The sequence below is a fragment of the Hypanus sabinus genome, chromosome 1, assembly GCF_030144855.1.
Source record: "Hypanus sabinus isolate sHypSab1 chromosome 1, sHypSab1.hap1, whole genome shotgun sequence".
Lineage (NCBI taxonomy): Eukaryota > Metazoa > Chordata > Chondrichthyes > Myliobatiformes > Dasyatidae > Hypanus > Hypanus sabinus.
Window position 1 is genome coordinate 143,842,026 of NC_082706.1, and position 14,210 is coordinate 143,856,235.

The following is a 14,210-nucleotide window of genomic DNA, read 5'->3' on the forward strand; positions in this document are numbered from 1 at the left end:
AAGGACCTACTGGGTAGGTTAATTAGTCATTGTAGATTATCACATGATTGAAGTTGAGGATTACTGGGTGGCAGGGCTTAAAGGGTCTATCCCATGATGTCGCAAAACAAAAATTAAAATTTAATTGAACTAAAAAAAATAAAAATAAAAATTGGAGAATCATTTCAAAAATACATCTTTTAGAGGCTGCATCTCACATGGAATTTATTACTGTTTCCTCCACCTCCTAGGTATTCAGTGGCATCACACTGACCAAGTTTGGTGGGATTGTGGTCCTGGCATTTTCCAAATCCCAAATTTTCCAGGTCTTCTACTTCAGGATGTACTTGGCAATTGTTCTCTTGGGAGCAGCTCATGGCCTTGTATTCCTTCCAGTGCTGCTGAGTTATATCGGTAAGACTTCAAAAGATTTTATAAAAAGAAATCAAAATATGAAATACACATTGACTGAAACCCTCTGTTTGTACTGTTCACTATATTCAGCTTGTAATGAGATTGGCATTGGTAACTCAATGGGCATTTGAACTGTAATTCATCAAAACAGCTGGATATTACTTGCCCACTGGATTAACTGGAACTGTTGTGGGTGGCACAGCTGAGAGAAGTGGCTACACAACTCTGCTGACCCAAATTTAGCCTGACCTCCAGTGATGTGTGTGTAAAGGCTACATCTTCTATGACCCTATGTTTATCCCCACGTCCTTGGACTTGGTTAATTGGCTGCTGAAAGTTCCCCCAACTGCAGATGAGTGGCAAAATCAAGAAAGCTGTTGAGAATAAGGGAAAAATGATTGGTGTAAATGAGTGCTTGGTGAAGATTCAGGTGACCACACTGACACCAACTATGAAAAACATAGAAACCTACAGCACAATACAGGCCCTTCGGCGCACAAGGTTGTGCTGAACATATCCCCACCCTATAGCCGTCTGTTTTTCTAAGCTTCATGTACCGATCCAGAAGTATCTTAAAAGATCCTATTGTAAACGCCTTCACCACCTTTGCTAGCAACCAATTCCACGCACTCACCACTCTCTGCGTTTATATTAAAAAAAAACTTAAACCTGACATCTCTGTACCTACTCCCCAGCACCTTAAACCTTTGTCCTCTTGTGGCAACCATTTCAGCCCTGGGAAAAAGTCTCTATCTGCACAGTCAACACCTCTGTCAGGTCACCTCTCATCCTCCGTCGCTCCAAGGATAAAAGGCTGAATTCAACCTGTTTAAGGCATGCTCCCCAATCCAGGCAACATTCTTGTAAATCTCCTCTGCACCCTTTCTATGGCTTCCACAGCCTTCCTGTAGTGAGGTAATCAGAACTGAGCACAACACTCCAAGTGGGATCTGACCGGGGTCCTATGTAGCTGCAACATTACTTCTCGGCTCCTAAATTCAATTCCACGATTGATGAAGGCCAGTACACCATACACCTTAACCACAGAGTCAACCTGCACAGCCGCTTTGAGCATCCTATGGACTCGGAGCCCACGATCCCTTTGGCCCTCCACTCTGCCAAGAGTCTTACCATTAATACTATATTCTGCCATCATATTTGACTTACCAAAATGAACCACTTCACACATATCTGGGTTGAACTCCATCTGCCACTTCTCAGCCCAGTTTTGCATCCTATCAATGTCTCACTGTAACCTCTGACAGCCCTCCACACTATTCACACCACCTCCGACCTTCGTGTCATCAGCAAACTTACTAACCCATCCCTCCACTTCCTCATCCAGGTCATTTATAATAATCACAAAGAGTAGGGGGTCCCAGAATAGATCCCTGAGGCACTCCACTGGTGACTGACCTCCATGGAGAATATGACCCATCTATAGCCACTCTTTGCTTTCTTTGGACAAGCCAGTTCTCGATCCACAAAGCAATGTCCCCTTAGATCCCATGCCTCTTTACTTTCTCAGTAAGCCTTGCATGGGGTACCTTTTCAAATGCCTTGCTGAAATTTATATATTATGTAGCCATACTGACTATTCCTAATCATATTATACCTCTCCAAATTTTCATAAATCCTACCTCTCAAGATCTTCTCCATCAACTTACCAACCACTGAAGTAAGATTCACTGGTCTATAATTTCCTGGGCTATCTTTACTCCCTTTCTTGAATAAAGGAACAACATTCGCAATCCTCTGGAACCTCTCCCGTCCCTATTGATGATGCAAAGATTATCACCAAAGGCTCAGCAATCGCCTCCCACAGTAGCCTGGGATATATCTCATCCGGACCCAGCGACTTACCCAACTTGATGCTTTCCAAAAGCTCCAGCACATCCTCTTTCTTAATATCTACATGCTCAAGCTTTTCAATCTGCTACAAGTCGTCACTATTGTCACCAAGAGCCTTTTCCATAGTGAATACTGAAGTACTCATTAAGTACCTCTGCTACTTCCTCTGGTTCCATACACACTTTCCCACTGTCACACTTAATAGGTCCTGTTCTTTCATGTCTTATCCTCCCGCTCTTCACATACTTGTAGAATGCCTTGGGGTTTTCCTTAATCCTGCTCACCAAGGCCTTCTCATGGCCCCTTCTGGCTCTCCTTTAAGCTCCTTCCTGTTAGCCTTATAATCTAGATCTCTATCTAACATTACCTAGCTCTCTCTGACCGTTTGTAAGCTTCTTGACCAGATTTATTACAGTCTTTGTACACCATGGTTCCTACACCCTACCATAACTTCCCTGTCTCATTGGAACATACCTATGCAGAACTTCACACAAATATTCCCTGAACATTTGAAACATTTCTTCTGTGCTTTTGAGAACATGTTTCCAATTTAAGCTTCCAATTTCCTGCTTGATAGCTTCATATTTCCCCTTACACCAATTAAATGCTTTTCTAACTAGTCTGTTCCTATCTCTCTCCAATGCTATGGTAAAGGAGATAGAAATTATGATCACTATCTCCAAAATGCTGTCCCACTGAGAGATCTGACACCTGACCAGGTTCATTTCCCAATACCAGATCAAGTACAGCCTCTCTTGTAGGTTTATCTACATATTGTGTCAAGAAACCTTCCTGAACACACCTAGCAAACTCCACCCCATCTAAACCCCTTGCTCTAGGGAGATGCCAATCGATATTTGGGAAATTAAAATTTCCCATTACGACAACTCGGTTATTATTACACCTTTCCAGGATCTGTTTCCCTATCTGCTTCTCGATATCCCTGTTACTATTGGGTGGCTTATTTTAAAAAAACACCCAGTAAAGTTATTGACCCCTTCCTGTTCCTAATCTCCACCCACAGAGACTCCATCGACAATCCCTCCATGACATCCACCTTTTCTGCAACTGTGACACTATCTCTGATCAACAGTGCCATGCCCCCACCTCTTTTACCTCCCTCCCTGTCCTTCCTGAAACATCCAAAGCCCAGCACTTGAAGTAACTATCCCTGTCCCTGAGCCACCCAAGTCTCTGTAATGGCCACCACATCATATCCCCAAGTACTTATCCACACTCTAAGCTCATCTGTTTTGTTCACAACACTCCTTGCATTACATCTCAAACCATCAGTCTGAGGGCGTCCCTTCTCTATCACCTGCCTATCCTCCCTCACACTGTCTCTTGTCTTTCTCTATTGAAAGAGCCAGATGCCTCTTCCCCAGTCTCTTCAGTTTGGCACCTGAGAACATTTCTATCACATATTACTTTGATTTCTGTCCACACAAGCAGTCCTCACATGACCTTCATCCTCCTCCACCTCACCATCTGCTCTAACACATTGGTTCCCCTCCCCCTGCAAATCTAGTTTAAACCCCCCAGAGCAGCACTAGCTAGTCCCATCCAGTTCAGGTGAAACCATCCTGTCGCAACAGGTCCCACCTTCCCCGGAACAAAGTTCAATTGTCCAGAAACAAAAAGCCCTCCCTCCTGCATCATCTCCTCAGTCATGTACTTAGTTGCATTATCTTCCTATTCTAGCCTCACTAGCATGTGGCACGGGGAGCAGTCCTGAGATTGCAACCCTGGAGGTGCTGTCCTTCAACTTTGCACCTAACTCCTTAAACTTTCTTTGCAAGACCACTTCCTCCTTCCTATCCATGTCATTGGTCCCTACATGGACCACGACATCTGGCTGCTCACCCTCCGTCCTGAGAATACTGAGAACTCGATCTGAGATATCGCAGACCCTTGCACCAGGGAGGCAACAGACCATCCGAGATTCTTGATCTCTCCCACAGAACCTCTTAGCTGTCCCCCTAACTATTGAATCCCCATCACTCCTGCTTGCCTCTTTTCCCTCCTTCCCTTCTGAGCTGAAGATCCAATCTCGGTGCCAGAGGTGTGACCACTACAACTTGTCCCTGGTAGGTCGTCCCCACTAACAGTATCCAAAATGGTACATTTATTGTTGATGGGAATGGCCACAAGGGTGCTCTTCCTGTCTATTCCCCTTCCCTCTCCTGACAGTCACCCAGCTACCTGCCTCCTAACTCCTAGGGGTGACTATCTCCCTGAAACTCCTGTCTATTTCTGTCTCTGCCTCACGAATGATCCGAAGTTCATACGGCTTGTCAGGAGCTGCAGCTGGATGGACCTTTTCAGGTGTAGTCATCAGGGACAATTGTGCTGTCCCCGACTTCCCACATCTTGCATACAGAGCACTCAACTATCCTAACTGCTACCTCCATTACCTACTTCTAAGTTAATTAAATTAAAGGAACTTACCCGGCCTTACCTCACTTGGAGCAAGCTCGTCCTCAGCCTCTTGAGTCAAAGCTCCAGTCTACCCTGAGCCACTCACACACTGGCTGCTCCTCTTCAGTTACCCCTCCTTTTATTTGTCCCTGCCAGTTACCTCACGAGCCCTTTGCTCCTCTTCCTGCTGCAACGGTTTCTGGATCACACTTCTCAACCTTTGGATAAATTCATGTATGTGGATAACTTCAGACTTTGTAAATGATTGCAGATTGTAATTAGGAGAATGTTTAGTCATTTTTTTTCTTTTGGTTTAGGACCACCTATGAACAAAGGAAAAATTTCAGTTCTACACAATCAGTACAAAGATACAGAACGGGAAAGATTGTTGAAATAACCTCTGGGCAGCAGCAGCTTTTGAATAAGGACCTTGTGTAAATCCTGATGGATTCTGAACTTTGCAGTTTAATGCAGAATATCTTGGTCTTCTGAACTCAGGAAATTTAGTTTGTCACTGCACAAACAACTATTTATTCATGCTCCTGTATTTCCAGTTTTGCTGGCTGGTCATTATAAGCTCTTCCAGTTGACAACTTTAAGTGAATGACACTGGAGAGTGGCACTAATGAATTTTAATACAAACCAAATTGTATAGCTAATTTTTATTATCTTTATTTAATAAAGTTAAACATTCAATAGTACACCGCCTAGTCCCAAGCTCACACAGTCAAGCTTGTCAGAAGTGCTTGTTCTCCAAAAAGACTTTTGAAATGGGCAATATGTTCTTCACAATGTTCGCCTGAAACAGAAAGAAAATCAGTGCTACTAATTGTCCTTCCATTTGTGAAAGACTGACAGCATTAAAATCACTTTAGTGGGGTTGGGGGGGAATAAAGATAATAAACTGATGCCTATTTCTCAGGCCTGGAAACTATTTCCCCCGATGCTACTGCCCGCTTTAGAAGGATAAGCTAAGCAACTTCCCTCCCAGACCAACAGCAGTGAAGTCTCTCAAGTCTCCCCATTCCTCTCTCAGGCCTCCTGTACTGTAAAAAGGCCCCATGCAAACTTGAGGAACCTGTCTGGGTCTAATGCAGCCTTTCAACTTGGAAATCTACAACTTCAGGAAAGTTGATTTGTCTGCATCAGTTATCCATCTGTGCTGTTGGATGGTTTGTTTTCCTCTGGAAGTGGAGGAGATCCCAGCCTGACCTAGAGTACATCTTCCACTTATGAATTACACAACTCCTGTACGTTGTCTAAAGAGTCACAAGCCAGAATGCTGGAATTGTTTAATAAACAATTGCTGGAGGGACTTGGTATGTTTGAGCAACCTGTATTTTTTTTTTGGAGGGAGGAAAGAGTGGGCCTGTATAACCATTTTGGCTTGAAACCCTGCATCAGGATTTTGTTTCCCATGGCTATAAGATTCCCACTGCTATCTTGACTACCTGTGACCACCATCTCCTGTAAAAATACCATTCCTTTACTTTGACTCTATCATGTTTCCAAAACATCTAATATCCTCCAAATGCACCCACATCTCCATTTCCTGGATATCTGCACTCCTCTCATCCTCCCACTGCTTAACAGGGTTAGAGTTCCTCTTGTCCTCACCTACCTCTCCAAGAGCCTCTGCATCCAACACATCATTTTCCACAACTTCCATCTTCATCAGGACCCTACCATCAAACACTTGCCTTTGCAGGAGGGATTTTTGCAGGTCTGCTCCTTCTGATTCCCTTGTCCATTCACCCCTCCCACTAATCTCCTTCCCAGCACTTATCCCTGTAAGTGACGGAAGTGCTACACCTGCCTATTCATCTCTCCATTCAAGCCCCAAACAGTACTTCCAAGTAAGGTAAACCTTCACTTGTGAATCTGTTGAGTTGTCTATTGCAAACAGTGTTCCCAATGCGACCTCCTCTACACTGGTGAGACCTGACATAGACTGGGGGACCACTTTGAGCACCTCAACTCCATCCACAAAGTGGAATTTCCCAGTGGCCTACCATTCAATTCCTACCCCTCCATTACTGTTCTGACATGTAGGTCCATACTCTCCTCTTCTGCTGCCAAGATTGGAGAAAAAACATCTCATTTGGTTTGAGTAACCTGCAACCTGATGGCATGAACATGGGTTTCTCCATATTCTGTTAAATGTTTCCCCACCCCCTTCTCTCTTCTCCTCCTCACCTGCTTATCACCTCTCCCAGTGCTCCTTCTCTTTCCCTTTCTTCCATGATCCATCAGATCCTGCTCCACCCCAAGCCCCTTGCCTTTTCCACTTAACAGCTTCCTTCATCCCTCTTTTTTTTGGGCATTAAAACAATTGAAGTTTTAAGAAATCATCAGTCATGATCCAACTAGAATGGGGTCAAGTGGCCTTATTACATTCTAGATATGCCCACAGTATGCTCTAATTCCATAGGTCAATAGCACAGCTTAGTTTGGAGGTCCTTTCCCTTATTTAGCATTCCTCTGTACTATAGTTTCTTACAGCATGTGGCCAAATGGTTAAGGCATTCGTCTAGTTATGTGAAGGTCGCTAGTTTGAGCCTTGGCTGAGGCTGTGTGTGTGTCCTTGAGCAAGGCACTTAACCACACATTGCTCTGGTGCCAAGCTGTATGGGTCCTAATGCCCTTCTCTTGGACAACATTGGTGGCGTAGAGAGGGGAGATTTGCAGCTTGGGCCGGTCTTCCATTTAAAAAAAAACCTTGCCCAGGCTTGCGCCCTGGAAACTTTCCAAGGTGCAAATCCATGATCTATCGAGACTAACGGAGGCCTACGACTACTAATTTATGTACTATGGACATGTGGTCGATGTTTAAAGATCTCTTGCAGGAAGTTAGGGATAAATTTGTCCCGGTGAGGAAGATAAAGAATGGTAGGGTGAAGGAACCATGGGTGACAAGTGAAGTGGAAAATCTAGTCAGGTGGAAGAAGACAGTATACATGAGGTTTAGGAAGCAAGGATCAGATGGGTCAATTGAGGAATATAGGGTAGCAAGAAAGGAGCTTCAGAAAGGGCAGAGAAGAGCAAGAAGGGGGCATGAGAAGGCCTTGGCGAGTAGGGTAAAGGAAAACCCCAAGGCATTCTTCAATTATGTGAAGAATAAAAGGATGACGAGTGAAGGTAGGACCAATTAGAGATAAAAGTGGGAAGATGTGTCTGGATGCTGTGGAAGTGAGCGAAGTCCTCAATGAATACTTCTCTTTGGTATTCACCACTGAGAGGGAACTTGATGACGGTAAGGACAATATGAGTGAGGTTGATGTTCTGGAGCATGTTGATATTAACAGAGAGGAGGTGTTGGAGTTGTTAAAATACATTAGGACAGTTAAGTCCCCAGGGCCTGACGGAATATTCCCCAGGCTGCTCCATGAGGCAAGGGAAGAGATTGCTGAACCTCTGGCTAAGATCTTTATGTCCTCGTTGTCCATGGGAATGGTTCCGGAGGATTGGCGGGAGGCAAATGTTGTCTCCTTGTTCAAAAAAAGGTAGTAGGGATAGTCCAGGTAATTATAGACCAGTGTCTGTGGTGGGAAAGCTGTTGGAAAAGATTCTTAGAGATAGGATCAATGGGCATTTAGAGAATCATGGTCTGCTCAGGGACAGTCAGCATAGCTTTGTGAAGAGCAGATTGTGCCTAACAAGCCTGATAGATTTCTTTGAGGAGGTGACTAGGCATATAGATGAGGGTTGTGCAGTGGATGTGATCTACATGGATTTTAGTAAGGCATCTGACAAGGTTCCACACGGTAGGCTTATTCAGAAAGTCAGAAGACATGGGTTTGGCCAGGTGGATTCAGAATTGTCTTGCCTGCAGAAGGCAGAGGGTCGTGGTGGAGGGAGTACATTCAGATTAGAGGGTTGTGACTAGTGGTGTCCCACAAGGATCTGTTCTGGGACCTCTACTTTTTGTGATTTTTATTAACGACCTGGATGTGGGGGTAAAAGGGTGGGTTGGTAAGTTTGCAGACGACACAAAGGTTGGTGGTGGTGTAGGTAGTGTAGAGGATTGTCGAAGATTGCAGATAGACATTGATAGGATGCAGAAGTGGTCTGAGAAGTGGCAGATGGAGTTCAACCCGGAGAAGTGTGGGGTGGTACACTTTGGAAGGACAAACTCCAAGGCAGAGTACAAAGTAAATGGAAGGATACTTGGTAGTGTGGAGGAGCAGAGGGATCTGGGGGTACATGTCCACAGATCCCTGAAAGTTGCCTCACAGGTAGATAGGGTAGTTAAGAAAGCTTATGGGGTGTTAGCTCTCATAAGTCGAGGGATAGAGTTTAAGAGATGCAATGTAATGATGCAGCTCTATAAAACTAGTTAGGCCACACTTGGAGTACTGTGTCCAGTTCTGGTCGCCTCACTATAGGAAGGATGTGGAAGCATTGGAAAGGGTACAGAGGAGAATTACCAGGATGCTGCCTGGTTTAGAGAGTACGGATTATGATCAGAGATTAAGGGAGCTCGGGCTTTCCTCTTTGGAGAGAAGGAGGATGAGAAGAGACATGATAGAGGTGTACAAGATATTAAGAGGAGTGGACAGCCAGCACCTCTTCCCCAGGGCACCACTGCTCAGTACAAGAGGACATGGCTTTAAGGTAAGGGGAGGGAAGTTCAAGGGGAATATTAGAGGAAGGTTTTTTACTCAGAGAGCGGTTGGTGCATGGAATGCACTGCCTGAGTCAGTGGTGGAGGCAGATACACTAGTAAAGTTTAAGAGACTACTAGACAGGTATATGGAGGAATTTAAGGTGGGGGGTTATATGGGAGGCAGGGTTTGAGGGTTGGCATAACATTGTGGGCTGAAGGGCCTGTAATGTGCTGTACTATGTTCTAGTTTCTTACAATACAACCACCCACTGGAGAAAATCACAATGCTTGGAACAATTAATTGAAAATAACTGCTGTAAATTTAAAACAAAGTGCTGGAACTACTCAACAGATCAGGCTTCAGAACCTGACCACCTGGGTATTTCCAGCACTTGGTTATAGATTAAAGTCCCATTTTTTAAGTATTACCACACCACCACCTGGAAGCAGGTAGAGTTGGTGCTCACCTGGGGTGAAGTGTGAACTTCCACGTAACCTTTGATTCCTCTGCTCGAAGAACCTGAAGGTGGTGTAGAACACCAGTGCATCTCCAGTCTGCTTGGCTGCATCCAGGAACTTACGTGCTGAGATGTTGTCATGGCTGCCAACACTGCGAATAAATCTGAGCGCCCCCAGTACCTGATGTTTGGAGAGCAACACTTCCACAATCTCATCATTGGCTGTGGAGAGCCGCTGCAAAAAATGAAAGCCGAGTCAGTCACACTTCAATGTACTTTCAGCTTGCTGCCTTGACTTCTACATTAAGAGTTATTGCTTTTGAAAATCTGTATAATATGCTGAACGTCTGTTTCCAGGTCCTAGAAGACCCTACCACAATTTAATGTCCAATAGCCTATAAACACGAGAGTCTGAGCTTTACAATACAGAACAAATCAGGGACTGTGTTAATGGTCCTGCTAGTGGTAGTTACTGTTCCTGCCCAGCAGTCAAGCTCTGTGTCAGGGGGAATATCACACTAGTGATTGGTTTCATTATGGATTTAAGTTCCACAGAGGTGAATTCAGTCTCAAGAAGTGCTGCTTTGTCAATGTTCAATGGTGTGAAGGTCTGCTCAGGAACAGGCCCTTTGGCCCATGATGTGCTAAACTAAACCAGGACTACCTGGCTACACAAAGTTCCTATCCTTCCATTCACTGCAGGTTCTCCTGCCCATCTTACAGCCACTTAAATATGATAGTAACCCCACTCTGCATTTAATGCACACTGTCTAGTACTTGACAATTTCCACCCTGGGGAATAAATACTGTCCATCTATCTATGCCTCTTAATTTCATAAACTTCTTTCAGGTCTTGCCTCATCCTCCTTTGCTTCGGGGAAAACAGACCCAGCCTCTCCATTCTCTCCTTATAACAAGCCCTCCAGACCTGGTAACATCCTTGTGCATCATTTCTGCACCTTCTCTTAGATTAATGACATCCTTTTCTATAACATGGAATAGCACACACACACTGTTGCTTGTCAAGGGTTTAGAAACCTGCAAAACAACTCACCTACCTTCAGCATGTCCAGGGACAATTGATGTGCAGGGGCATAAGTGCTCTCCAATGACAGGAGTAGACAGGCCTGAAAGACAAAGTATTTTTAATTGTAATTTTTTGTCATGTACTGTACCGGTACAGAGGCAGTTTACCAGGATGCTGCCTGGATTATAGAGCATATCTTACGAGGATAGGGCTTTTCTGTTTGAAGTGAGGAAGGATGAACAGTGACTTGATAGGTGTATAAAAGCTGTAGCTAGTGGACAACCAGTGTGTTTTTTTTTGCTGGGTGGCAACAACTAATGTGGAAGAGCATAATTTTAAGGTGAATGAAAGACAGTATAGGCAGGATATTGAGGTTTTTTTTAAAAAGAGTGGTGGGTGTGTGGAACATGCTGCCAGTGTTCGTCATTGAGGCAAATACATTACGGACATTTAACAGTCTCTTAGATGGCCATCCATTTTTTTTCTTTCATTCGTGTGCTTATGTGGGAGGGAAAGGTTAGATTGATCTCGGAGAAGCTTAAAAGGTCAATACAACATTGTGGGCTGAGGAGCCTGCACTGGGCTGTACTGTTCTCTACACTACCACAAAATAGTGAATTTCACAACATGCATCAGTGATAACAAACTTGTGATTCTGAGTTGGCAAGTCTGTCAATGACACAGAAGCAGGTCATATTGTGGGTAACGAGGAATCCTAAGGCTGCATACAGCAGGGACAGGACATTTGCAATAAATGGTGGGGTGCTAAATAATATTGGATACCCAAGTCCCTCTGTTTAAGCTGTTAGATCCATGATAACGTCAACACAAATAGAAAGGGTGATGAAGGTATGTGGCATGTTTGCATGTGGCTGAATGCATAGAATGGAAAAGTTGGGAACATAATGTTGAAACTTTACAAGCCACGTGTTATATCACATGGAGTAAAAGTGTGCATTGATTAGAGGATTTAGTTATGAGGAGAGATTGGACAGGCTGGGCCTGTTGTGCCTGGAGCAAAGAAGACTGGGATGTGACCCAATGGGAGGAATGTGGTGGTGATGGGCAGAGGACTGGGGGAGACAGTAGGTGATGGGGTTGGATTGTGAGGAAGGAAATGTGGGAGAGAACCAGGGTGAACGAGCAAGGGCAGTGAGATAGTCAGTGACACATGAGCTATGTAAAATCAGAACCAGGCCTTGGTCTACAGAGAATTATGTAGCCATTATCTTGCTATAGTGCTTCTTGTGGGTGCCTGGACACACTCAATGTTACAACAGTGTTGAAAAAGCTCCAGCACAAGAAGCAAAACTACCACCACTTACTCCAATTCTTGTGCAACATGGCACAGTCAGAACTCAACATTAAAGCTTACAAAAACTCAAAGTTATTGTAATTTAATCAACTGATGATTCATCGTCAGCTGGATGAACTGGATAACTCACCAGAGGCTTAGAATCACTGAGTACATGATACTGTAGAAACTGATGCAGCATGTAGAACAGGCTGTGCTGGACAAGCGTTTTTATCACTAATTCATACAGGTAATGCTGCAATTAAATAGAAAATTGTGAAGTAAGCAAAGCATCCAAGTGCAAAATAATCAAGAGTTTTTCCACTAAAGGAACAGTTACCTGGACTGTGATCTGGTATTGATTGAGAGACCGGATGTATTCCATCAAAACTGCACTAATAAACTTGTGAGGAAGGTCCTGCTAAAATTCACAAGGTTAAGCAGTGTCAGAACACAAGTAATGCAATTAAACCATTAGATGCAACACTCTGAATCTTAGCTAACATGATGAATCTAACCAGCAGCAACTCCAGGATTACAATCTGATAAAAACTGAAGCTGAGTTATAAAAGGTGGATTGACCTGAATTTTATGATACCGAGCAAGATTATTGAAGCTTTATAAGGCATTACTCACACTTCATGGAGTACTGTGAGCAGTTTTGACAAGAGAACTTGCCAAATTCCTATTTACGTAGTGTGCTGAAAATACAGAGTTTAGATTTGTAAGTGTCTAAGGTACTACTCTATATTACACAACTAGGTAGTTTTTTTTTTCATGTGTCCACAGCTTGCCTTATAAAGAAATGCTTTCTGATGTTGGTCTAAAATTTCTCTTTAACCAATCTCCACCCATGGCCCCATGTCCTTGTTGATGGATTAAGTTTGAACTAGCAGCTGGCATCTTTCAATCTTCCTTCATAGCTCGAACTCTACAGACCTGGAATAGGTCAAGTCACCCTTCTCTGAACTTTCTCCAGTGCCTTCACTTCCCTCACAGAATATGGACACCAAAACTGTACACTGTACTCAAGGTGTGGCCTCACAAGTGCATTATACAGCTCAAGAAGAACATCTCTAGACTTGTACTCCACTAAGCACATTATATAGCCCAACATTCTATTAGCCTTCCTAATCGCTTCTGTGCATTATCTAGATGTTTGCTGATAGTGATGAGTTCACCTGGACATACGGTGCACTTTCTAACGCAAGTCGCCCCATTGTATATTTATGTCTAATATTTCTACTTCCTATATGTAATATTTTATATTTACTTGCATTAAATTTCATCTCCTATTTATCTGTCCACATCTGGATTTGTTTAGATCTAACTGTATGGATTCTGCTGCCCAAATGTTATCAACCTGTCCCCCTAATTTTGTGTAATCTACAAACTTTACTAGTTTATTAGTTATGTGCTTATCCAAATCATTAATGTAAATTTGAAACAGCAGGAGCCCCAAAACTGATCCCTACAGAACCCCACTTTTAACATCTTCTTGGTGTGAAAACGATCCTCTCACCATAACTCATTTTGTTTTTGAGCCAATTCTGCACACTTTACCCTGAATGTCATTTGATTATTAACCTCTTGTGGGGTACCTTATCCATTATCTAAGAAGAGATGTGCTGACATTGGAGAGGGTCCAAAAGAAGCAAGAATTACTCTATGAATGAAAGGATTAATGTATGAGGAGCATTTCATAGCTCTGGGCCTGTACTTGCTGGAGTTCAGTGAGTAACATGGGGAGCTCACTGAAAGCTGTCAATGTGGAAAGGCCTAGATAGGATGGATGTGGAGAGGATGCTTCCTATACTGGGGGAATCTTGGACCACAGTTCACAGCCTCAGAATATATGTACATTTAGAACACAGGAGGGTGAGGAGGAATTTCTTTAGCCAGAAAGTGGTGACACTGTGGAATACAATGAACCAGACAGCCATGGAGGCCGAGTCGTTGGGTATATTTAAAATGGAGGTTAATAGGTTCTGGATTAATAAGGGCGTCAAAAGGTATGGGGAGATGGCAGGAGAATGGGATGAGAGAACTAATAAATTAGCCATGATGGAATGGTGGTGCAGACTCGATAGGCTGAATGGGCTAATACTACTCTTGTGTTTTATGGTCTTATGGAGTTGGGTAACATTGATTTCCACAGGGAAC

The 14,210-nt window shown here is 43.6% G+C and overlaps 2 protein-coding genes across 5 annotated transcripts in view; one reads left to right on the top strand and one right to left on the bottom strand.

The window, feature by feature from the left end:
* npc1 (Niemann-Pick disease, type C1) overlaps positions 1–5,363 on the top strand; it is a 44,077-nt gene extending 38,714 nt beyond the window's left edge. The window contains exons 24-25 of the mRNA XM_059977828.1: positions 231–393; positions 4,980–5,363. Coding sequence (XP_059833811.1) covers positions 231–393; positions 4,980–5,059 — 243 coding nt within the window. The 3' untranslated portion in view covers positions 5,060–5,363. The remainder of the gene's footprint in view (positions 1–230; positions 394–4,979) is intronic.
* rmc1 (regulator of MON1-CCZ1) overlaps positions 5,310–14,210 on the bottom strand; it is a 76,219-nt gene continuing 67,318 nt past the window's right edge. For 2 of the 4 annotated variants that reach the window (XM_059977913.1, XM_059977933.1), the window contains 5 exons: positions 12,388–12,468; positions 12,199–12,303; positions 10,785–10,853; positions 9,736–9,961; positions 5,310–5,461 (listed from right to left, as the gene is read on the bottom strand). In XM_059977913.1, the coding sequence (XP_059833896.1) occupies positions 5,382–5,461; positions 9,736–9,961; positions 10,785–10,853; positions 12,199–12,303; positions 12,388–12,468 (561 nt within the window). In that variant the 3' untranslated portion in view covers positions 5,310–5,381. Of the gene's footprint in view, positions 5,462–9,735; positions 9,962–10,780; positions 10,854–12,198; positions 12,304–12,387; positions 12,469–14,210 lie in introns of those variants that run through there. The other 2 variants (XM_059977924.1, XM_059977941.1) reach the window with 2 other exon arrangements.